General features: G+C 62.8%; 3 protein-coding genes across 11 annotated transcripts in view; 2 read left to right on the forward strand and 1 right to left on the reverse strand.

Moving 5' to 3' along the window:
• Positions 1-3,979, forward strand: part of LLGL1 (LLGL scribble cell polarity complex component 1) — a 17,165-nt gene extending 13,186 nt beyond the window's left edge. For 3 of the 7 annotated variants that reach the window (XM_036296251.1, XM_036296250.1, XM_036296249.1), the window contains exons 17-23: positions 502-797; positions 1,292-1,556; positions 1,763-1,877; positions 2,077-2,189; positions 2,379-2,499; positions 2,648-2,727; positions 3,423-3,979. In XM_036296251.1, the coding sequence (XP_036152144.1) occupies positions 502-797; positions 1,292-1,556; positions 1,763-1,877; positions 2,077-2,189; positions 2,379-2,499; positions 2,648-2,726 (989 nt within the window). In that variant the 3' untranslated portion in view covers position 2,727; positions 3,423-3,979. Of the gene's footprint in view, positions 1-501; positions 798-1,291; positions 1,557-1,762; positions 1,878-2,076; positions 2,190-2,378; positions 2,728-3,422 lie in introns of those variants that run through there. The other 4 variants (XR_004965610.1, XR_004965612.1, XR_004965613.1 and 1 more) reach the window with 4 other exon arrangements.
• Positions 3,919-17,245, reverse strand: FLII (FLII actin remodeling protein). Of its 2 annotated transcripts, none has more exons than XM_036296248.1 (30): positions 16,401-17,245; positions 14,685-14,795; positions 14,340-14,411; positions 13,192-13,272; positions 12,851-12,936; positions 12,568-12,729; positions 12,245-12,348; positions 11,709-11,884; positions 11,463-11,620; positions 10,812-10,896; positions 10,291-10,441; positions 10,015-10,148; positions 9,621-9,833; positions 9,201-9,380; positions 8,481-8,563; positions 8,284-8,358; positions 8,013-8,096; positions 7,735-7,906; positions 7,121-7,225; positions 6,845-7,036; positions 6,354-6,542; positions 5,984-6,123; positions 5,674-5,908; positions 5,362-5,516; positions 5,217-5,277; positions 5,003-5,131; positions 4,817-4,923; positions 4,621-4,726; positions 4,454-4,519; positions 3,919-4,371 (listed from the first exon to the last, which is right to left on the reverse strand). In XM_036296248.1, exons 1-30 carry the CDS (start codon positions 16,461-16,463, stop codon positions 4,237-4,239), a joined length of 3,810 nt encoding a protein of 1,269 aa, XP_036152141.1. In that variant the 5' UTR covers positions 16,464-17,245; the 3' UTR covers positions 3,919-4,236. The 2 variants fall into 2 exon arrangements, with proteins under 2 accessions (XP_036152141.1, XP_036152139.1); XM_036296246.1 differs by having other exon boundaries at positions 10,015-10,151; positions 16,401-17,244.
• Positions 17,246-17,403: 158 nt separating this feature from the next.
• MIEF2 (mitochondrial elongation factor 2) lies at positions 17,404-22,075 on the forward strand. 2 transcript variants are annotated; one of them, XM_036296252.1, is made up of 4 exons: positions 17,404-17,560; positions 19,004-19,156; positions 19,360-19,540; positions 20,046-22,075. In XM_036296252.1, the coding sequence occupies exons 2-4, from the start codon at positions 19,010-19,012 to the stop codon at positions 21,098-21,100; spliced, it is 1,383 nt and encodes a 460-aa protein (XP_036152145.1). In that variant the 5' UTR covers positions 17,404-17,560; positions 19,004-19,009; the 3' UTR covers positions 21,101-22,075. The 2 variants fall into 2 exon arrangements, with proteins under 2 accessions (XP_036152145.1, XP_036152146.1); XM_036296253.1 differs by lacking the exon at positions 17,404-17,560 and adding an exon at positions 17,944-18,439.
• The last annotated feature ends 1,305 nt before the right edge of the window (positions 22,076-23,380 follow it).

A 23,380-nucleotide genomic window follows, 5' to 3' on the forward strand; every position in this document is an offset into this window, starting at 1 on the left:
ACAGGGCGAGGGGCGAGATGGTCCCCTCTCGTTTCAGCCCAGGCCTGGGACTTCGTGTCTGTCTGCTGCATGGACACACTGAAGGGGTGGGGGTGAATCGGGTGCGGTTGGGACCCTGATGCACTTTTGGGGTGAGGACCCTATTCTGAGTGTGTTGCCAGGGCTGGTGAGGGGATGTGGGGCTGGAAGAGAGCTGAGGCTTTGTGATGGGGCGGCACTGCTGAGAGGGGGCGGAGGGTGCAGTGCGTGGGTTCGGGAGGTCAGGGTCTAGTTTGTGTGCCATTGACATCTCCGTGGAGATGCCTCTTTAGGAGAGTTGTGTCCGAGGCCCGGATTGTGGTCAGCAGTTTAAAGAGGGTGCCCAAGGCCACAAGGCTGGCTGAGGTCGCCCCGAAGAAGTGGGGCAGGAGAGACCCAGCCCTGGGTCCCAGTGTCGGGAGAGGAGGGGAGGGATCTGTTGTGTATGGGCTGATCCCTGCCTCACAGCCTGTTGCCCCACAGCGGCCCACCACGGACCCACCATGTGGGCAGGCACCAACTCAGGCTCTGTGTTTGCCTACGCACTGGAGGTGCCAGTGGCAGTGGCAGGCAGCGAGAAGCGGCCCGAGCGAGCTGTGGAGGCTGTGCTGGGCAAGGAGGTGCAGCTAATGCATCGTGCGCCTGTGGTGGCCATTGCCGTGTTGGATGGGCGTGGCCGCCCGCTGCCTGAGCCCTTCGAGGCCTCTCAGGACCTGGCCCAGGCCCCGGACATGCAGGGTGGCCATGCAGTGCTCATCGCGTCTGAGGAGCAGTTCAAGGTGAGCTGCTGCAGATACCTCCAGGCTCCTGCCTCCTGGATACCACTGGACGCCCTAGAACTCCTGCCTGGCCTATTGCCTACCTGCTGAGCCCCCGCAGGACCCCACGCAGCTAGCAGAGGTGCTCCTGCAGAGCCCCGAGGACTTCCTCAGCTTGTATGCCTGCAGGCCCTCCCACCTCACTGGGTCCCCCCAGAACCCCTTGACCCACTCCTCTGGGCTCTGGCAGGAGGTCATGGTTTGGGGACATACCAACCATCTAACCCTTACAACCCAGCGTGACTGGTTTTGCCAGGCTCTATGGGAAGGGCCCTGGGAGGCTCTAGGAACAGTGTGGAGCTGGTCAGGTCTGAGGGCAGTTCCAGGGGGGTGGGTGTTCAGGCAGGGGTGCTAGTGGCCAGGGGCATGGGCCTGTGTGGCAGGCTGGGCTCTGCGTAGGGCTCGGGGTGTGGACTGGACCAGGCTGTGCTCACTGGCCATCTGCCCGCTGCCAGGTGTTCACACTACCCAAGGTGAGCGCCAAGACCAAGTTCAAGCTGACAGCCCATGAGGGCTGTCGTGTGCGCAAGGTGGCACTGGCCACATTCGCCAGCGTGGCCTGCGAGGACTATGCCGAGACCTGCCTGGCCTGCCTCACCAACCTGGGTGACGTGCACGTCTTCTCGGTGCCGGGCCTGAGGCCCCAGGTGCATTACTCCTGCATCCGGAAGGAGGACATCAGCGGCATCGCCTCCTGTGTCTTCACGCGCCACGGCCAGGGTGAGGCAAAGGCTCTCTGGGGCAAGGGGCCCACGCGGGTCCAGGAGAGTTCCCGAGAGCGTCAGCAGGAGGGGTATCCAGTGTGGGCGCAGCGCCGGCCAGGGTGTGGGAGGGCTAGTCAGTCTGTGCGGGCAGAGACCAGCTGCGGGCTGAGGGTGGGACCATCGCCTGACTTCACTCTTGGCTCCTTCTCTCCCACCCACCAGGTTTTTACCTGATTTCCCCATCGGAGTTTGAACGCTTCTCCCTAAGTGCCCGGAACATCACAGAGCCGCTCTGTTCTCTGGACATCAGCTGGTCCCATGGTGCTGCCCATGCCAGGTACACGGAGGGGGTAGCCCCTGGCCCGGGAGGCCTTTGATCAAGGCTGCTGTCATCCCCACCCCCAGATTCTGCATGGAGCAAGGGTGGCCCTCCCTGGTGTCTCTAGTCCCAGGTCTCAGGAATGGGACGACAGGGGTTTGGTCCTTTGAGCCTTGAGGTGCCTCCCTGTGACCCCATCATGGCCCTGTCTCTGCAGCTACAGACTCCAAGAGTCGCCCAAGCTGAGCCAGGCTAACGGGACCCCCGGCATCCTCCTGGCCCCACAGAGCCGTGATGGAAGCCCTAATCCTGTCCACAGCAAAAGAGCTGGTGAGGGGCTGGGCATGAAACGGGTGGCAGGACCCCAGCCAGGCAGACATAGGGAGGCTTCTGCGGGAGGCACAGCTGGAATCCTGGGGAGGGTGCGCCAGGCTAGAGCGGGGCAGGGGGTTTAACACGTCCTACGGCTGCAGAGGGTCCCAGGGGTCCTAACAGAGGCCCGACGCTTCCTCCCTGCAGACACCCCAGAGCGACCTGAGGCCATGCTCTCGCCCATGTCCATTGACTCGGCCATCAGTGCTGACACCACTCTGGACACAACGGGGGACATCACGGTGGAGGATGTGAAGGATTTCCTGGGGTGAGGTGGGCGGGCAGGATCCACAGGAGGGCTGCCTTGGCTCCCAGCCTGCCTACCTCCCCGCCTCAGTCAAACTAGTGTCCCAGCCAGGCATGCAGGAGCGAGGAGGGGCCTCACCCCAAGTCCTGATCACCGCCCCTTTCCCCAGCTCTTCAGAGGAGGCTGCGAAGAATCTGAGGAACCTGGTGGAAGACGAATCTCGAGCCTGTGCCATCCTGATTAAATGAGGTGCTGCAAGTGGCTGTCCTGGGTTCTTGGCCTCAACCCCAGGGGTCCCGCCTGGCTTCCCATCTGAGAGCCCAGCAGGCCCGTGAGGCCAGTGCTCCGGAGCCTGCTGCTCTCCAGGCTGCCCCTCAGGGCTTCGGGGCCGCACAGATGTGACCTTCACCGTTTCGTATTAAAGAAACAGAGCCAGCCTGTCAGCCCCTGGGTGTCCTAGGTTGTGTCTGGAACAAGAGGTGGTGGCAGCTTTGGGCTCAGGAGGTTTGGCCAGCCCCTTTCAGCAGCTGAGATCACCCAGGCACAAGGCGGGGCCCCGTGGGGTGAGCCTGAACGGGGCCTGGCCTGGCCTGAGACTGGCCACCACTGCAGCCTCAGTGTGGCCCTGTCCACATTTGGAGCCCATAAGTCTTCCCATCCTATTTGCTACCTAGAGCCCCCCCCCACCCACCCACACCCACACCCACAATCAGGTACAGATCCAGCTCTGTTTCTTGATGGGGACACCCCTGGCCACAGTGGACTGAAGTGCGCAACGCTGAGGCCTGGCCAGCCTCTCCAAGCAGTTCCTGCTGGGTCCTTGCCCCCGGGCTGGGGCGGCCCTTTGCCTGCCTGGAGGAGCCTGAGAGGTGGCAGCCAAAGAGCCAGGCTGTCTGCCCCTTTGGCCTCCCTGGACCTCTGCTGACCATTCTTCTCCTCTCCAGGAAGGCCAGGACTACCTGCCACCACTGCCTTGCTTGGAGCTGGGATCCAGGACCTGTGTTCCCTCCCAGCCCTTCGCAGACGACGCCTGCTCACCTGTGGGCCCCAGCGGCACCTGCCCACCTTGGCCCCGGGGTGTGGGCCTGGAACTCGGGTGGACTCGGACTGGCCTCTCCTACAGGCAGTACCTGGAAGCCAGCTGCCACAAGGAAGGACACACACCATCCTTTCCCCCTCCTTTTGCAAAGAATATTTTTCTAATGCCTGGACTGGACAGTGCTGGGCTGGACACTCCTTTCTAAAACTATTTTGGTACTTGTTCCTGGGCTAGCATGTCCCCCTCTTCCCACCCTGTACGTTTGTGTGAGAGAGAGAGACACTGGGCGCTCCCTTGGCACCCAGGACGGGGGCCCAGTCAGGTATGTGTATGTGGGGGTCAGAATGGTTTCCCTGTAGATTGTACCTTGGGGGTTTTCTGTAATTTTAACATTAGCACTGTTTTAATATGAAAAATGCTGATTTTTAATATTGAAAATAAAAGCATTTAATATCTCTTAAAGGGCAATCATGTCTCCTTTATCCCTAGCAGGGAAGGGGGTGTCACACATGAGCTCACACCGAGGGGTCTCATTTCCCATCAGGGTTGCCCCCTTGGTGCCACTTGGGCTGTGCTGCGGGGGGCTGTGGCACTGGGCATGACATAGCAGGGCTGCCCCCTGACACAGCCCCTGGCTAGGTGGTGGGTGAAGAGGCCCTTGCTCTCCTCACCCTGAGCTTGGGGCTTCCACAGGGGCACTGCAGGGGGTGGCAGTTGCTCTAGGCCAGGGCCTTCCGGAAGGTGCTCCAGGCATGGAAGCAGCGAGTAAAGGCATGCTGCTCGTTGCCCTTGCGGACCAGGCGCAGGCGGCGGGGATGCTCGTGCTCTTTGGCGCGCATGTGCTGGATGTACACCTGGGGAGCGGACATGCATGAGTCTTGGGCAGGCCTTCCAGACCATTCTGGCCAGCTGCAGCCCTCCCTCCACCCAGCTCACCTGGCAGGCCTTCAGACTCAGCTTGATCTCCACCTGGCTTGTCTGGGTCCCCACCCACATATAGACCTGTGGGCATGACGGGAGGTGGTCAGGGGGGACCTGGGCTCAGGATTCCCACTGACAAATGGGTGGGCTCCTTGAACGGGCAGGGTCAACAGGGGCCTCACCTCTTGGCCATTGTCTAACAACATGATGTCATCATCTGCCAGGTCATCTTGGCAAAAGTCAGAACATTTCTCAGTCACTGCGAAGTAACCCTTCTCATTGGAGCACCTGGGGGTCAAGGGTCAGGCAGAGGTCAGGGTCATGAGCAGCAGTCCCAGGCCGCAGGAGGCAGCGGGGGAGGGCCTGGCCCAGCCTCACCGGAAGAGCCGGGTGTGCTTCATGTACTCGGCATCGTCGTCATAAGGCTTCTGTGTGCCTAGGCCCACCCAGAAGAAGTTCTCGGGCTCCTCGCCTTCGCTGATGACCTGTGGGTAAGAGGCTGGCTCAGCATGGGGTCCCTGTCCGCCCTCACTGGCCTATCTGGCCACTGCCTGCCCTGGTCACCTGCTTGCTGTAGGAGGCCTCAAACATGGTGTTCAGTATATCCTCCGCCAACTTGGCCTCATCCGGGTCGGACGCCCGGCCCACCCACGCGTACACGATGCCCTGGTTGTCCTCACTCTCAAAGGGAACCTGGGGAGTGTGCAGAGGGTTCAGGTCAGGCCCACCCTGCAGCCCCCACCCGGACCCACAGTCCTGGTCGCTCCCACAGCCGCACCTTGAGAATGAAGCAGAACTCGGAGTTGAGGAGGCTGGAGTCGGTGTTTATCTGGATGCACCTGGGCACGGGGGAGGGAGGTCAGCAAGGAGTCGGTGGCTCACTGAGCCCACCTGCCCATCTGTGCCCCTCCCCAGCCAGGCACCGGGTACAGAGGGCGCTGCCGTTGGTTCGAATCTGGTAGAGGCTGGGCTGCAGGGCACCCTGAGCTGCCTTCCTCCGGCCGCGGTGGATGATGAACTTCCTCTTGAAATGGGACAGGAACTTGGGGTTCTCCTGCTGCTGCGTCATGCGCACCACCTGGGTGTATGCAAGCGTCGGGGGCAGCTCCGTGGGACCCCCCTACCCTTCATGGGCCAAGCCTTCTCTGGGTCTGAGTCCCACTCCCACAGACGCCCCCCCCCACCCCCGGGCTATGGGGGTATGGCATGGCGCCGTAGGGGCACGGCAGGCGCACCTCTAGCTTGCCAGGGAAAAGGCTTTCGAACTTCTTCTGCAGGCTGAAGGTGAAGGTGAGCCAGCCCATGTTGGAGGCTTCGCGGCCCTGCCAGAAGTACACGATGCACTGGAAGTCCTCCTCGGGCTGCCTGTCCGCCTCCGCCACTGCCTCCTCGCCTTCTTTGCCCTCGGCCCCCGCCTTCTCCTCTTTCTCTTCCTTCTCCTCCTCCTCGTACTCCACAGGGACCCAGTACCTGCAGGGTCAGAGGGCAGTGAGCAGGGCCCAGGGCAGGGAGGGGCTGGGCCAGGGAGGCACTTGGGGACAGCACCTGCAGAGGAAGACGTAGCAATCCTGCGTGTAGAAGTGGCCGAACTCCTCCTCAGGCAGCCGAGCGAACTTCTTACCCTCCAGCACGAAGCCCTCCATGCCGTCCAGGTCCTCGTTCCACTCCTCCATCAGCTGCTCAGCCTGCATGTGACACCCCACCCCTGCTGGTGGGCCTCTGGAGCTGGCCCTCCTCACTGGGCAGGGACCTGCACAGAGCCTCCTCCCAGGACCCAGGGCAGGCTGCATCCCATTCAGCTTGGGCCAAGTCCACCCCGCCCATCACCCAGGCCCTGCCCCACGTCCTATTACTCTAGGCCCCTCCCCATCACCCAGGCCCCGCCCCAGCCCATCACCGTAGGCCCCGACCCCACCTCCGCTAGCGCCATGGGTGGCTGCCTTGGCAGGAAGAGTGCAGTGAGGTCAGCCTTCATCTCATCTTTCTTCTCAGCATCACGCTTCACCTTCCCGGCAAGTCCCTGGCCCTGTAACACGGCCTCTGCATTGCGTGTGTAATCCACCGTCAACACGTCATCCCAATTCTTAAACTTGGCTTTGAACACCTGCCAAGGGGAGAAAACACAAGTGAGGGTCAGCAGTTAAGGCTGGGGTGGAAGTAGATGGGGTGAGGCTCGGTTGGCGGACATGGGGGTGTGAAGGTGGGGTCTAGAAACCAGAAGTGGGAGGGGCAGGTCACGGAGGATGGAGCCCAAGAAAAGGGGGCCTAGGAAGCGGGAGTGAGAGGGGCATGGAGGGGCGGGGCCTGGCAGCAGCACAGAAGCGGTGGGGGTGGCTCAGCTCTGCAGGGCAGTAGCTGATTCAGAGGGTCCTGGGGAGGAGCCCCGGGTGCGGCCCGCACTGCTACCTGTGCCTCAGTGCCCTCCAGGCTGCGGCTGACCGTGGCGTAACGTGGTCGGTGCAGCATTCCGCACAGCTCCTGGCCAAGCTTGAGGGCGGCGGCTCGCACAAGGCGTGGGGACTTGCGGCCGAGCCAGATGAACACGTCGGACCAACAGTCCAGGATGTACACGCAGCGCGTGTCCAGCAGGCTCTGCAGCTGCGGGGCCAGAGGCTGGGGTCAACCAGTGCTGGGCTAAAGGGGAAGGTCCTGCCTCCTCGCCCTCCTTCCTGTGCGTCTCACCAGCCGCATGCCCGGCATCAGTTCCACCTTGGGCGGCTTCTTATGCTCCACTGACAGCTTGTAGTTGATCTGGGGCAGCTCCAGGTAGCCCAGGCCCAGGCCCACCTAGCAGGAGGAAAGGCCAGCGCTGTCGGGGCAGGGTCTGGGGACACAAGCCCCACCACAAGTCCTGATCCGGAGCACTCAGGTCCGCTGCCTGCTCCTCTCTGGGCCTTAGCTTCTTCCCAAGGACATTGTAAGGGTACCCTATCAGGGGAAGGACTTGTAAATGGTACTTTCCCTGCCTACTCTCTCCAAAACTTACTATTTTTTCTAATTTTCTAACTTGTCCTTTTTCTGCTCACAGCACCCCAGAATTAAGGCCAGGTTCTTAGGCCCAGCACCCAGGCACTCTCAGCCTCCCTCTCTGCAGCTCCTTCCAGCAAACACAGCCCAACACTATGCTAATGGCCTGACTCAGAGCCAGCCTCCAGACCTTTGCTCAGGGCGATTCTGTCCAGAAGGTGGCACCCTCGACACCAAAGTCCAGATGAAGACCAGTCACCACGGAGTCCCTGGCCCATCCCCCAACCTGACCCCTGGTGGAGTCAGGCCCGCCCTGCAGCCCCGCTCACCTTATACAGCTTGGGCTGCGGTGGCCAGAAGTCATCAGGCACGTGCTGTTTGATCTCAGAGGGCTCACCCCCTAGTGCCTCCCAGAACTCTGGGGGCTCCTGGCCCTGCACCAGCAGCGTGATCTCTGCCTTCCCTTTCCGCTCGTTCTTGTTAATTTTTTCTGCAAAAAGCCTGAGGACAGGTGCAAAGCCCTTAGTAAGGCCCATACCCCTTCTTAGGTGACAATTCTGCTTTGCACAAAAGCCCTCCCCATGTCTGAGCAGGGTGCATCTCATACCTGGTTTTGGTAGTGCTACTCAGCGTGGCCTGGGCCCCCCGCCACACATAGAGGTCCAGCCCCCGGTCCAGCAGGAAAACAAACCTGGACAGGAGGGGAGGAGGGGCTGTGACAGCTATAGGCAATGACTGTTCCCAGGCCCAAATCCCCCATCATGGGGCTGAGTCTAAGAGTTGCTGGAAGGCTGCTTCTTCTAGAGCTCACATCTGTCCCCCACTGGGGAAAGGGGAGGTTCAGTCAGGCACCCCCACCTCATATCGCTGGTACTCACCTGGGGTCCAGGGAGGCTCCCTTGAGTGGCACAGGCTCCAACTTGATGTTCTTTTTCCCATACACGCGGTACATCCTGGAGGCCGGAGCAAACGTGGCTTGGAGGGGACACCACGGGACCAGTTTACCCTAACACCCTCCCCGCAGTCCTTCCAAGCTGAGTCCAGGTCAATGCTGCCCACCCACACACCTCCTCACCTGGTGACGTAGTGCGTGTCCTCGACAGTGTAGAAGCCACTGGCTGTTCCACCCTCAATGTAGGCAATGTCGTTATCAAACACCTGTGTGTGAGGGGGCAGGCCTTTATCATGAGCTAACACCACCTCCCAGCAGTCCCACCTGTATACAGGTGTGCCGGGCGCTACAAATCCATGATGACGTTACAGAGGAGGAATAAGATCTGTGTCTATCAACACAGACACATACTGGAGTGGGAAGATGGACAAACGGAGGGATGTGTTCACTCCTGTGCACTCCAGGTGTGCACAGCATGCTGAGGTATGTGTACTGGGTGCAGAAGGTGTACAGGAGGGCACACGTGGGCGAATCTGGGTAAAATCGAGTGTGGCCTCATCTACATTTAAGCAGCTGGAAGAAGGGCCAGAACCACTCACTAACCCTGCCCACTGGACTCGGTCCAGCCCTTGGCCCTGCCCGTTGGTGTCCAGGTGGTGGCCCTGCCCCCTAGCCATATTGGCCCCAGTTCCCCATCTCTCTTGGCCTCCAATAACCCAGGCCCCCCCACCTTTGGCCTCATCTTGTTCCCTTGCCTTCACCATTTTTGCCCCTGCTTTCTGCTTCAGGTCTTGACCCAAAACCACTTTGGTCTCAGCTCCCCGCCTGCCTCATTAGCCATGCCCACCACCTTCGCCCCACCCCTTCGCCCCTGCCCTCGCCGGCCCTCCCAGCCCACGGCACCTGCAGGAACTCCTCGCTCTCGTCGCCCATCTCCTCCCGTGCGGTGCGGCACTCTGCACCCAGGTAGTTGCGCAGGTTCACCGCGTGGATGGCAGAACAAGCCTTCTTGTCCAGTGTGGCCTCCCCACCGATCCAGTAGTAGATCTCCCAGTTCAGAGAGCCGCTGTCGTCCAGAAAGGTCTGGGGGCCAGGCCACAGTTACGTCAGCCTCACCAGGCAGTCCTGGGCCCGAGCTCACCGAGGGGCTGCTCTGATGGGCACAGGCTCCCCGCCCAGGAGGGGATGGCGGCCACACCTCTGCCTGGGCCATCTCCACCGGCCTCCTGTGCAAAGCCTCCCCCACCCGCCTCCGTGAGCAAAGCTGCGGTGCTGAGGCTGCTGAGCGACCTAAGGCAAGTCACGGGGCCGTGCCCGCCTCACCTTGAGCACAATGTAGCAGTCGGCTTCGTAGAACTTGCCGTGGAAGGCCTCCTCCACTAGCACCGGCACGAAGTTCTCGATCTGCCAGATGGTCAGGCCCGGCAGCTGACCCACGTCTTCTGTGAAGAATTCTGAGTAGTCGAGGCGCGGCTTCTCCAGGCCCTGGTCCCAGCGCCGCACCTTACCCCCGGGGGCTCGGGCGTCAGCGCCCTCCTGGGGTCACAGTCACAGCGCACGGATTGGTTCTGTGCAGCCACTCACGCCGGCATCGCTACGTCTCACCCGCCTCAGGGGCTTCGCCCAGGGCCCCCTTCCATCGTGAGCTGGGTCACACAGTCTGTCTTGCCCAGAGCCCAGGGCCACCGGCCCTGTCCCAGCCCTCGGCCTGACTTACCTCCTGCTTCCTGTTCTTTTCCTGGGCCACGTCCGACATGCCCTTCAGCACCTGCTTGGCCTGGTCGTCCTGGGCTGAGTCCTTGCGCCTTCGTAGCCGCATCTTTCGAGCGAGGGGATCCTTAGACCCACCCCCTGCTTAGGGGAGAGGCAAACGGCTAAGCCCCGGTTTGGCCTGCCCCAGGGGCATCCAGCCAACCAGGCCAACACCTTCCACCAGTGTCCAGAGAGCTGCCCCAGAGAGCAGCCCCCTCTCAGGCCAGACCTTCCCGCTTACCAGCTGCTGCGGCGGCGGCCACGGTGGCAGGGGAGGCACCTGCCAGCCGGAGTTGGTTCTGCAGCGAGAAGTCGATGTTGTACCACTCGGCAGTGCGGTCAGCGGGCTTGGGAGGCATGACCAGGCTGGGGTTCTCCCGAACGTCCAGGACCTGCCTCAAGGGGTGAGCAGAGGTGGCGCTGAGCCTGAGTCCCACCTCCCGGCCACACCAAACTTTGTTTCCGCTTTGCAGCCACCAGGGCTGCGGCCAGGGGCCTGGTTCTCATCCTGGCTCAGTGAATGCCCGTCCTGGCCTTCAGTTTTCCCTTCTGTGGGACTTACATGATGCCGTCCAGCATGACATGGATACGGGGATGTAGCTCACCTTCTCCCCAAAAGCACCCAGCAAAGGCCACCCCTCCAGGAGGCCTATGCAGGTCCCTCTCATTCCAGTGAAACGCCTGTGCTCGATCCTTCCTGAGGGTCTGTCTGTACCCCCTCCCTCAGCCCCCACCCCTGCGCTGGCCTGGGCCCGCCCCCACCTGGATCTCTGGCAGGAAGTGGATGGCCTCTGGGAGGGTCACCAGGCGGTTCTTGTTCAGGACAAGCTTCCTCAGCTTTGTGCACCTGTGGGGACACAGCCGGGGCCTGAGACAGGTGACAGAGGGGCAGGGGAACTTCCAGTCCTGGGGGCGGGGCAGGTAGGGCAGAGGCCGCGGGGCCCGGCTAGTGAAGGAACAGTGAGCTCTGAGGCGCTGCAAAGGCGCCAGGCGGGAGCACGCAGACAGCACCTCCTCACAGCTAAGTGACTGAATTCTTTCTGTGACGTTGACAGAGAATTTTCCCAAGTGACCTGCAGATTAAGGGCCCTGGAGACAGACAGCAGAAACATGTTCTGCTCAAATCCGTTTGGAAGTGGCGGAGGGGTCCTCTGCTCTCTGCCTGAGGGGGCGCTCAGAGCCAGAGGGCACACAGGGGGGCACTGTGTCCTCCGGCCTCATGCTGTCAGGGTCCTCCCAAAGGGGGCTCTGGGGACCCAAACTGAGAATCGCTGGCACCACCCGTGTAGTCTCCATCCACAAAGCCAAGGTAAATGGTACATTTTGTATGATGCCGAAGGCCGCAGGGTGGGTACCAGCTCTCCTGGGTTTAATGCTGTGGCCCCGCCCCGCCCACCCGCCCACCCGCCACACCTGCAGAGGCTCTCGGGGATCAGCTCCAGGTTGTTATTGGCGGCCATGAACTCCTCCAGGCTGGCCAGCTTGCCGATGCCCGAGGGCAGCCCGTCGAAGTCCAGATGGTTGGAGTTCAGGTACAGCTTCTTCAGTTTGGTCAGCTTGCAAATGGCCGACTGGAGAGAAAGCAGGCAGGGCAGAGTCAGGGCAGCAGCCAGGGGGGCCCAGGAGCCTTCCTGCCCCCCTCCCCAGGCCTGGACGCACAGGCAGGGAGGTGAGCTGATTTCGGGACAGGTTCAAGGTCTCCACGTGCACCCACTGGTCGATGCACAGGGACAGCTCTGCAATCTGGTTGCTGCTGAGGTTGAGGCGGCGCAGGCTGGAGAGGGTGTACAGGCACTCGGGCACCCGCGTCAGGTCGTTGCAGGACAGGTCCACATCTGGGGCGTGGGGGGAGGGAGCATCAGCCAGGGCCCCCCAGGCAGCTCCAGCGTGGCCAGGCCTGTCCGAACCCCACCGCACCACCTCCAGGCTCTGTGGCTGTCAGCCTGTCACCTAACCACCCCGAGCCTCAGGAGAAACTCCCTCACACGGGCGTCTACGCATAAACTGGGTGCTCATTACTTGGTGTTCTTACCAGTCACCATGACAACGGGAGAGCTACTCATAACATAAGCAATGCTATCCTTTCCTTTCGGTGGGGGGGGGGAGGGGGGAGTCGGAGAAGCAGGGCTCATCCCTCCCCCCAGAGGAGTGAGGGGCCTGCGGGCAGCAGAGGCTGAGGGCCCGGCACTGCCGACCTGAGAGGTTGCTCAGGCCCTCCAGGCTGGTGGGGAGGTTGCCCTGGGTGCGCTGGGTGTTCCTGAGGTGCAGGGTCTGCAGGGCCGTCAGAGCTGGGAGCTGCCTGCAGGGAGAGGGGGTGGTCAGGCCAGGGGAAGGTGCAAGGGCACAGGACTAAGGGCCTAAGGGACAAGGTCAAGGACAGTTGTGGGGTGAGGTGGACAACACAGGGGACACAGCCCACACCAAACCCAAAACGGGAAGGGTCAGGGCTACTGGGAATCAGGGGCCGGGCCAGGTTCCCCAGGGCTGGGTTCTGGAGGGCGTGGCGCGCGCCGCTGACCGTAGCTGTGCGTGCTGCAGGGGGTTCCCGTTGAGCACGAGCGTCTGCAGGTGCACCAGGCGGCGCATCTGCGGGGGCAAGCTCTCCAGGCGGTTCTCGCTGAGGTCCAGGTACAGCAGGTCAGTGAGGTTGATGAAGAGCTGGTTGGGGATGGTGTCAATGCTGGGGCAGGAGGGAGGGAGAAGGGCAGTGAGGCAACCCATCAGCAGCGCATGCCCACCTGGACCCACCTGCCCCCACTGTGCTGTGGCCCGCCCCACGCACCTCCCGGCCTGACAGGCACCTGTTATGGCTGAGGTTCAGCACCAGCATGTTCTTGGCATTCTCCAGCTCCCGAGGGCACTCCGTCAGCTGGTTGTAGCTTAAGTCCTGGGTAGGAGGGATAAGGTCAGGTCAGAGGTCAGGCTGGGGGATCAGGTGGGCACTGAGAGGGGAGCAGATGAGGGGGTTTCAGGGCCAAAGGGAGACAGCCAGACCCTGGCAGGAAGGGTGCCTAGGTTAAGGATCTGACTCCCTGAGGAACCTTGGGCAAGGCACTGACTACTCTAAGCCTCAGTTTTCCCATTTGTAAAATAGGATAACAATGGCCTTAGGGACCATCATAGTGGGTGGGCAGCCACTGACCAGGACTGAGAGGTCATCCAGCTTGAAGATGTCGTCGGGTACTCCCGAATTCTTCAGGCTGTTGGCTCGAGCCACGATGGCCTGGGGATAAACCAGGAGAAGCAGAGATCAGGGAGGGCCGCACCTCAGGAAGTTCACTGGAGGCCAGGCCTGAGTGCTCCCCCGGCCTTGCACATAGTCCCTCCACTGGGCAGGGTCTTCCTATTCTCCCTATGAGCTCCTATTCACGCCTCAAAGCCCAGCTCATATGGGCCCCAGAGCCCAGTTCTCAGGGAACCTTTTCTGATAGAATATCCCTCTTCTCCCTTCCAGAGGGCAAGACAGGGCTGTAGCTCTGAGTCGGCTTCAGGGAGGGGTTGGCCCAGAGAGACCAGTGTGGACTGAGTCTGTTTGTTCTCCCCTTAGGACTGACACCTCGTATTACAGATGTGCTGAGAGTTTGAGGGGGAGAGAGGGGGGGTCGGTGGGGAATGGTGCTGTGATTTACAAGTAACAGCAGGGCCCGGGCTGTGGCCGCCTCTCCTTCACCCGTCTGTGCGGTTCCTGGTGTTCACAGCAGTTCCCGCGGGAACCTCCCCGGAAAGTGGAAGGGACTTGTCTGAGGTCACGCGGGCAGGAAGTGGCAGAGCTGATTGGAACTCAAGCAGCCTGAGTCCTTACCATCTCGGGGTTTGGCTTTGGGTGGGAACGGCCTTTGCCGAGGCCCCAGAGGTCTGGCCGAGCCTGTGCTCTGGACTACCGGAAGCTCCATGAAGAAGAACAGTGTACGCAGGCCGCACTGACCACCGCCCCTTCTGCCAAGCCCCCACCCAGCTCTCCCGCTGCCTGGCTCTGTGACCTCTGGCAAATGCCCTCATCTGTGACCTTGGCAGAGGCCAGGCTGATGAGGAAAACCCGCATGGAGCAGTGCTTAGCCACTGCCAGTCGTTATTATTGCAGTCGTCGCGCCGAGGAGGTGGGGTTTTGGATACTTTCTCTTTTTCACCCAGAGGCGGCTTAACACAGGACATTATTATATCCTCTCCCCTTCAGGAAGGACATGGGGTGGGCAGGGGTGATGGCCCAGCTTGGGGTCTGGCCCTGCCCTCATGCCCCTGGCTACACTCCAGTCCCCACCCCCAAGCTTGGTGGCCTCTGGCAACACTCACCCGAAGAGATGGCAGGCTGGACAGCTCCCCATGGAGTGTGGTCAGGTTGTTGTGGCTCACAGACAAGTGCTCCTGGGCCAGGACGAAGAGGCAGGGACTCAGTGGGGGGGGGGCTGGGGTGTCTATGGAGTCTCCACTTGCCACCATGACTCTGCACCATTCAGGGGTCCCTCGGCCACACAGGCCCAGTCCACCTCTACAGCCCACTCCCGCACACACCCAGCATCTCCCTCTGCCAGCTCTGCTCAGGCCTGTCAACACCGTTCTCTGTCATCTCCTCTGGACTGCTCTGTCCACCTGCCCCAGCCCCCACGGTACCCACCCTGCCCACTGACAGCTCCTTACCAGCTTCTGCAGGGCAGCCAGCTCCTCTGGCAGGTAACAGAGGCCGGTGCGGTTCAGCTTCAGCCACCGAAGACTGGTCATGGCCTTGACATTCTCAGGGAAGTAGCCTCCCTGAGGGACACTGGTGGTGAGGCTGGTCTGGAGAGGAACGTCCCTGCTCTACCACCCTCTATGGCCCCCAACTGCCCATGGAAACCTCTGGGAGCAACAGACGGTGTGACCCCGGACAAGGCACTTCGCCACTCGGTGCCTCAGCTCCTCTCCATAAAAGCGGGCTCGTAAAAGCCCCTCGTGGCAGGCGTTGTGAGGAATGACTAATCATCAGGATGGCTGCTGGCCTAAGATCGTCTCTTGCTGGAGGATCTGGATGGAACTGGCTAGTTCCAGGTGACATCTCCAGCACCCACCTGTGCGCTCAGCTTGGCTCAAACGCCTTCACCCAGCACTCCAGGCTCTGCCTGCACCACCGAGTGGGGGTGCCCCCTGAGCCTCTGCCTACGTCAGTGATGGCGAACCTCTGACACGAGTGTCAGAGGTGACACGTGAACTCATTTTTTTGGTTAATTTTTCTTTGTTAAATGGCATTTAAATATAGAAAATAAATATCAAAAATATACATCTTTGTTTTACTATGGTTGCAAATATAAAAAATTTCTATATGTGACACGGCACCAGAGTTAAGTTAGGGTTTTCAAAATGCTGACATGCCGAGCTCAAAAGGTTCGCCATCACTGGCCTAGGTCCTACCTGTGCCCTCACCTTGCCCTCAGCCTACAAGCCATTTGTGGTAAGATCCAAACCGCTAGTGCAAGGCCCCAGCTGCCCCCTACACAGGCACTGCCTCCTCCGTCATTCAGCCCCAAATCCCAACGGCAGGGAGCCTGGCAGCATATGCCTCCAGGGCCTGGCTGGCGCCCGCTTCCCCACACAGCACACTCCCAGCCGGGACTCAGACTTCAATCTGGGAAGGACACACGGAGACCCCGGGTGAGCGGGGTGGACACGGGGGTAGAGGAGCGTGGTGGTCACCTGTGCGTGGGTCAGAGGTGTGTGCACATGATGGATCAATGCAGAAAGAGCCTGCCTCCTCCTCAGGCCTGGCCCGCAGTCTGGCTCCCCAACACTAAACTCCAGCCGAGCCTGCCCACTCCCCTCGCTCCATCCTGGCTGACCCTCCTGTGCCAGGCCAGCTCTCCCCCATCCTGGCCCGCCCCCTCCGGTCACTGGCCCTGCCCACCGCATCCCGGACGCTCCCGCGGCCTCACCCACCAAGTGGCGGGCCGGCTGGGCGCAGGCTCCGGTGGCCCTGGCCTATCCGCCAGCCGCCCGCAGCTCCTGCCGCTCTCCCGCCGGCTCACCGGGCCTCCCAGAGGGTGGCTTTTCAGCCCCTCGCGGGTGAGAAGCCGCGGAGGCCGGGAGGGGAAGTGACTTGCCCAAGATCGCACCGGAACCGGGCGGTGGCGGGGCACAGACGCGGGGGCAGTCGGCTGCCGGCTGCGCGGCGGCGAGTCGGGGCCTGATGGGCGCGACCTCCGCGGGCCTGGAAGGAGGCCGAGGGGGTCCTTCGCGGCGGGGATCCGAGCCCCCGAGAGCCCCCCCGGCCCCGCCCAGGTCCGGCGGCCCAGGCCCGGAGGCGGGCGCGGCAGGAAGGGGCCGGCGGCCGGGGCGGGAGAGACGGAAGGAGAGGAGGGAGCGCGGCCCGCCGCGCCAGCTCACCTTGAAGTCGTTGCCGCTGAGGTCCACGCCGCGCACGAACGGCAGCACCCCGGTGGCCTCCATGGCGCCGCGCTCACTGCCGGGCGGCCGGGGTGCGGGGAGCGCCGCGGGCTGGGCCAGGCCGACCCCACCCTTCACCCCGCCCCCGGCGGCGGAGAGGCGGAGCCCGGGCCGCGCCCCTCTAGCCCGGCGCCCTGGCGCGTCGCGGGCTGCGCCGCCGCCTCCCCGGCCTCAGTTTCCCCGTCTGTTGGAGGACGGGGGGCGACTCGAGGGTCCGGGCGCCGCGGGGCTACGCAGCCGAGGGGACGCGGGCACAGCTGCGCGGGGTCTGCCCGCCCGCGGGCCCTGGCGGCGCAGTGGCGACGAAGCCTGGCCGGGCCTGAGGTCCCCGAGCGCCGGCAAGCCCCGGCCGGCGCCAGCCGCTCTCCCTGGAAATGCTTCCAAGGTTGTCGCCAGGAACGCACGGGGGCCGCCGGTGCAGCTCGGCACACAGCAGGCGCGCGGTCGGTGCGCGTTATTGTCACCCCGCTCGCAGTCCACATTCCCTACATGACACCCTCCGCCGGCAGCGGCGCCGGTAAAGAAACGCCGAGTGAGCCACGGGCTGAGCACGATCCTTCTCGGGCGCAAGGGCCCGCGCGGAGCAGCGGCGGGGGTGGCCTCCCGAGTCAGTGCTCCGCGGCCAAGAGATAAGAATAGCGCGGCCACCAGGCGGGCCTCTCGCAGAGGTGACCTCAGGGTCACCTGACAGCCGACCGCGCGGCCGCCCGGCCCCGGGAAAGAATGTGGGCCCAGAGCGTCCACAGCGGAGGCTCGAGTTACAGGCGCCCGCGCGTCCCTGCGGGCTCCGGGGAGGGGCGGGCCCCGCCCCGCGCTGCCCGCCTCGGAACGCAGCCCGGCGCCTTTAAGACCGGGCGCACCAGAAAGTCCCGCCCCCAGGGACGCGCAACCCGACGGGGGCGTGGCCTGCCCGCCATTGGATGAGTCGCTCCGTGTTTCGGAGAGACGGCGGGTCTTTAGCGCTCTGATTGGACGCGGGGCCTGCTCGTCTGCGTGTTTTTCGGAGTCGGCGTCGGTTCCCGGGTTCAGATTCCATCTTCGGGCGGCGGGGCGTCCGCCGGCCGATGCGCTGAGGCCGGTGCGCTGAAGCCACGTCGCAGGTACGGCCGCTGCCAGCGGGACGCCGGTCAGGGCCGCGGCCTCGCGGAGGAAGGAGGAGATGGCCTGGGCCTCCAACCTGGGGTTCGAATCCGGCCCCCACTTAGTTTCCGCGGGCCCCGTGCCCCCTGTGAACCGGGCTGGACTGGGCCGAGGGGAGAGGACAGGCGGCGCCGGGGGCTATTTCAACCACCTGCCCGCCCTCCCCTTCCCGGGTTGGAGGCTGCGGGATGGGCCTGCGGGACCCGCCAGGGTGGGCAGGCGGAGCGGGGGAGCGCGCCTCGCGGGTGCTAAGGGGATTCCTGGCTCCTTTGACCGACCCGGGCCCCAGGGCTCATAGCCTGGGACATGGCGGGGGGGGGGGCGGGGGGGGGCGGGTCCCCACGTGGTTCGGGCCTCTCCTCGCCTGGCAGCAGCCCTGGCACCCACAGCCGCGCAGGGAGGGCAGCAGCCCTTGGTGCCCGCAGAGCTGGCCCTGAGCTCAGGGTCACCGCTCAGGTGCCCTCAGGCGGCTCTGCCTGGTGTCTGGCCGGTCCCTGGGCTTGGCCCTGGGTCACACACCCTCGGCTCTCAGGGCCTGAGGCCAGAGTCCCTGTGGCGGAGCCCGAGGCCGGCAGCCGCCGTTTGGGCTCCTCACCTCTCACCCTCCTCGCTGCTGCCGGCCCCTGGAAGCTGAGCCGCTGACCTTCCCTGTTGCTCGGGTCCCCACCGCGGGGACAGCTCCCCGGCCCGGGTCCCCAGCCCGGGAGGCGGCCAGTCCTCTGGAGCCTGAGTGCAGCCTTTTCCGCTGTCACACGCCCACTGCCAGACAGCCCGGGCCATCTCCCGCCCGTCCTTGACTTGGCAGCTCTGCCTTGGCGCTGCTCTGTTGAAATGTGGAGGTAACTGGCCGCACTGAGAGGCCCTCCAGGGCAGGCTGTCTGGGCCCCAGGGCGTGGGTTTCACGGGCCTTGCTTCCTCCTGGGTGCCCGCCCTAGTTAACCAGCGCGAGGCGCCTCTAGGGCCTGAGGGGGGCCTCTGGGGGGCGAGATCTTGGGGGCTTGCTGTCGTCAGTGCACGTGCTGTCGACTCACTGGCCCGCAGCCTGTTTCTCTGTAAAACTGGAGTGACGATTAGACCTTCCTTAGGGGTCTTGGGGATGTCAGAATCCTGGGGTCGGGGTGCTGGGCCCTTCTCTGACCTGCCTTAGGCACTTTCTGTGTGAGCCCCTCTGTCCAGGGGTGGGGTAGGTTGTTTGCAGGTTTGGGGAAGGGGGCTCAGGCAGCCCCCCTTCTCCTCACAAGAAATCCTGTGAGTGGCCTCTTTCTGTTGAAACTCTCAGGAACCCCCTTGTGGGCTTGAGCCAGGGACCCCAGGAGGATGGCAACCGGAGTGCCTACCCACGCCTGCCCCGTCTGCCTGGCTGCCCCATACTCAGTGGTCCCTGCCCCCTGGCTCTCTTGTAGGCAGACATGGCAGAGTTCTTCCAGAAACGGGGGAAGCGGCATGACGACGACATGCTGGGCAGTGCTGTGAACTTCCTCCTGGCCAATGCCCGCCTGGTGCTGGGTGTGGGCGGGGCTGCCGTGCTGGGTATTGCTACCCTGGCTGTGAAGCGGGTAAGGCCATGGTGGACCAGTGACACCTGGGGCTCCCAGGGGAGGATCACAGGGCTGGGGCCTGCAGCGGGGCCCTGGGAGGGGGCTGGGGACTGCCCACGGCTGGCATCTGCTTCTCTACCCAGCAAGCTTGTTGGCTTTGCCCTGGGCTGTGCTGTGCTGCCCAGGCTTCAGGTGCGCTGACCTGTGCACTCTGCCTGCAGCTCATTGACAGGGCTGCCAGCTCGCAGGACAAGGATGACGCCAAGGCAGACGCCACGAGCCTGGAGGACAGCTGGAAGGAACTGAGCCTGCTCAAGGCCGCACCACGCCCACAGCCCCGGCCCTCACTGGCTGCCCCCAGCCAGCCTATGCTGCTCCCAGTCCCCTCACTGTTTGCCCCAGGTGAATGGCACCCCTTCCCCTCTAACCTGGTGGGTCCCCCTTTGGTGGTCACACTCAGGAGATGCAGCCCAGGCTCTGCCACTGACCAACTGTGCCCTGTGCAAGCCCCTCTCCCTCCAGGGGTGTGGGCTCCCTGCATGTTTCATGGTGTGTTTTTCTGCCCTTCGGTCAACCACTGGGACATGTGGACTTTGGGGGTGATATCACAGTAGGGCAGTAGCCTTCTGATATGGGGGCCTCAGGTCAGGAAACCGAGGTCCAGGACCGCACTGCACTCTGCATGAGCTGTTTTGGCCCCAAAGAGTTGGGGAGCTGAGGCAATGAGAACTTGTCATCAAAGTAGTCTTTCTACGTGAGGACTTGAGCGGGGTGCTCTTTCTCAGCTGGTTCTTTTACAGGTGAGGGGAATGAGGCCCGGGGCCAGTACACACCTGGTAACCTGGGGGAGGTGTCGTGGCCCATCACAGGGCCTTCTGACATGTTCCCTGGCCCTTTCACTCTGCAGAGGGGCCTGCAGATGCTGACCCTCAGTCGTCTCCTCAGCTTGCCTCCCCAGGACTCTTGTGCCTGACATTCCAGGAGAAGCTGTTGGCGTTCGAGCGAGACCACGTGAGCATCCCAGTGTCCCACGTGGCTCTGGCCAAACAGTTGGCTGGCGACATTGCCCTAGAGCTGCAGGCCTACTTGCGGAGCAAGTTCCCAGAACTGCCCTTTGGGGTGCTTGTGCCTGGGGGGCCGCTTTATGATGGCTTGCAGGCAGGGGCTGCTGACGATGTGCGTCTCCTGGTACCCCTGGTGCTGGAGCCGGGTCTGTGGAGCCTGGTACCTGGCATGGACACTGTGGCCAGGGACCCTCGCTGCTGGGCTGTGCGTAGGACTCAGCTTGAATTCTGTCCCCGCGGAAGCAGCCCCTGGGACCGCTTCCTGGTGGGTGGCTACCTCTCTTCCCGTGTCCTGCTGGAGCTGTTTCGCAAGGCACTGGCCGCCTCCGTCAACTGGCCAGTCATTGGCAGCCTCCTCGGGTGCTCGATCTGGCCCAGCGTGGCTTCGGAGGAGCTGCTGCTCGAGGTGCAGCATGAGCGCCTGGAGCTCACTGTCGCTGTGCTCCTGGCCATCACTGGCGCCAGCGCTGAAGACCGCCTCCTGGTGGCCTGGCCCCTGGAGGGCCCGGCTGGGAACCTCTGGCTGCAGGATCTGTACCCGGCGGAGGCTGCCAGGCTGCGAGCTCTGGATGGCTGTGAGGTTGGGACCCGCCGGCGGCTGCTGCTGCTACTGTGTCGTGTCTGCCGCGGCCATCCGGCCCTGAGGCAGCTGAGCCGGGGCCACCTGACCCAGGTGGTCCTACGTCTGGGAGAGGAGGAGGTGGACTGGGCCGAGGAGGCCTTGGGGGAGCGCTTTCTGCAGGCTGTGGAGCTGCTCATCGGCAGCCTGGAGCGGGCCAGCCTGCCCTGCCATTTCAACCCTGGTGTGAATCTCTTCGCCAGCCTGTGCCAGGAGGAGATCGACAACCTTGGCTACGTGCTATACCTCGGCCTCCAGGCCCCCGAGGGGCTGCTGTAGATGGGGCAGGGCAGGCTGCGTGTGTTCTGATGCTGGTGAGCTGCACGCTTCTCCCAGGGATCTGGAGAGCATCCTTTCTTTTGCTTTCAGCCAGGATAAAAAAGGTGCGTTGGCTAAGGCCACGGGGTTAGCATGTGCAGAGGCAGCCATCACTCGGACCCTCCGATCTCGGAGCGCTTGGGCTGCACTGCCTCTCAGGCAGCCTGGAATGCCAGCCACTCACACCCACTCCCTTAGTCCTCTGGGCCGACCCCTGGACCTTGGGCCTGGTCCATCATCACCAGCAGAGGATCCCCTGACAGCAGATGGCGCTGCTGTGGCAGCAGGGGCTACGGCCAGCTCTGTCGTTCTATTGAGGGTGAGTTGGTGCTTTCCTTGGGTGCCAGCTCCAGGCATCTGTAGGGCCTGGTGCAGGATGGTGAATACCAAGGGTTTGTTCATGCCCCCGGGCCGGAGTCCCCTGGCGCCCGTGGAGTGGAACGCAGCTCTTTGGCTGACTTAGTTTCCTGATGTCGTCTGTGGTCTAGCTTGCTTGTTGAACTCTCCTCCAGCCGGGAGTGGGGGCTCAGCCTGGGGTGCTGCCCACCTCACACCTGTGAAGGCCTTTCCCCTCCATCTGGCGAGTTTTCTCTTCGGCTGTCGGAGGGCCCTGCGAGAGCCCCTGCCCCACGGGGGAGCCAGGGCTCTGCTCCTGCCTTGCCTAGAGCCACGGGTGTCTCGCTAGCTGCTACTGGGCCAGCCAGAGAGCAGAGGCCGTGCCCTCCGGGGAAGGCCTGCGGTGCAGGTGGCCTGGGCAGTGCCACGTGGACAGCTCAGCTGACTCCTGCACTCTCCCTGCAGCCTGGCAGAGGTCAGGGCTAGGAAAGGGAGGGCCGACCTCCCCTTCCCTGTGGTCCTCCTGCCTTGGGCATCCTTCCTGCTGAGGCCGAGCTATGCCCCAAAGAATGTAAACAAGAATAAAAGAGAACAAGCCTTCGTGTGACTCGTGCTGTCTCAGAAGCAGCTGTGGGGGCTCTGGGAGCTGGGCCAGGGGCTGGGAATGGGCCTGGAGGGGTGATATGGAGGGGGGTGACAAGGTTGCTGGTGTGATGCCTTGCTTTTTTAAAATGTATTTTATTGATTTTTTACAGAGAGGAATGGAGAGAGATAGTTAGAAACATCGATCAGCTGCCTCCTGCACATCTCCTACTGGGGATGTGCCCGCAACCCAGGTACATGCCCTTGACCGGAATCGAACCTGGGACCTTTCAGTCCGCAGGCCGAAGCTCTAGCCACTGAGCCAAACTGGTTTCGGCAATGCCTTGCTTTTGTAATGGGAACCAACAGGGTTTTGTTTCTTCCCAAAGCCTGAATTTTTTATTCAAAGCCCCTGTGCTTTCGGGATTGTGCCAGCCTCTGGGCTGACGCTCCCACCAGCACTTCCTCCAGCTGCAGCTGCCTCTCGCCAGGAGTGACAGAGAAATGCGACTTCCCTACCTCCCTGTCCAGACAGGAAGCGAGTGCGTCAGGGTCCCCGTTGCTGGGGGTTGCTTCCCGTTCAGCAGATGACAGACGAGGCCCTGTGTGCTGAGGGTGTGGCCGCCACAGCTATGCTTCTCCCCTCCTCTCCGCATCCCAGTGTACTTCCTGGGTAGTCACCCAAGGGCTGCCAAATGAGACAGGATCCTGGGCTGCCTCTGGAGGTTATGATGGCTGCACTCAGGCTATGGCAAGGGTCAAAGGTCAGGAGACTGGCTTAGCTGAGGGCCATTCAGATAACTTGTCTCAGGAGCTGGTGCAGAGAGCCTTAAGCAGCTGTAATGGCAGCCTAGGGGTGGCCAGGGAACAGGCTGGAGGCAGAGGCTGTGCGTTAGGATTCTCATCATAACCCCTATTTCCTAGGGTGGCTGCAAGGAGCAAGTGCTGGGGGGAGCGTTAGCCCAGAGCCTGGCCAAAAATGAAGTGCTTTCCCAAACCAGAGACTGCTGGGCCTTGGTGCCTCGCTCACAGAGCCCAAGCACAAGGGTGCCTCCGCCACCAGGCTGCCTTTGACCATGGCGGGCTCCTAGGACAACTGGTGTCCTGCTGAGCTGGCCTGGGCGTGGCTGGGGCGGCGGTTCAGAGCCCCTCCTTAGGTGACCGAACCCCACGTGTGGTCCCCTCTGGGGAGGCCTCCTGCTTGAGGTAGCTCTGAATTACCCTCAGACACCGGAACTTCAGTAAGACGGGGTGAATTAAAAGAGAAATGAGGGGTTTGTGGTTACATCTCCAGTGCACGGTTAACATCTGGGACTTGGGTTT

The sequence above is a fragment of the Myotis myotis genome, unplaced genomic scaffold, assembly GCF_014108235.1.
Source record: "Myotis myotis isolate mMyoMyo1 unplaced genomic scaffold, mMyoMyo1.p scaffold_m19_p_29, whole genome shotgun sequence".
NCBI lineage: Eukaryota > Metazoa > Chordata > Mammalia > Chiroptera > Vespertilionidae > Myotis > Myotis myotis.

Bases quoted from the DNA above. Each gene is read 5' to 3' on its own strand.
- MIEF2 (XM_036296252.1), top strand. From the start codon at position 19,010: ATGGCAGAGTTCTTCCAGAAACGGGGGAAGCGGCATGACGACGACATG. The intron at 19,157-19,359 runs GTAAGGCCATGG...CTCTGCCTGCAG, and splicing joins CTACCCTGGCTGTGAAGCGG to CTCATTGACAGGGCTGCCAG. The intron at 19,541-20,045 runs GTGAATGGCACC...TTCACTCTGCAG, and splicing joins CCCCTCACTGTTTGCCCCAG to AGGGGCCTGCAGATGCTGAC.
- FLII (XM_036296246.1), bottom strand. From the start codon at position 16,463: ATGGAGGCCACCGGGGTGCTGCCGTTCGTGCGCGGCGTGGACCTCAGC. The intron at 5,909-5,983 runs GTGCTGTCCCCA...CTGACCCTGCAG, and splicing joins TGCTACGTCTTCCTCTGCAG to GTACTGGGTCCCTGTGGAGT. The intron at 5,517-5,673 runs GTGCGCCTGCCG...GCATACACCCAG, and splicing joins TTTTCCCTGGCAAGCTAGAG to GTGGTGCGCATGACGCAGCA.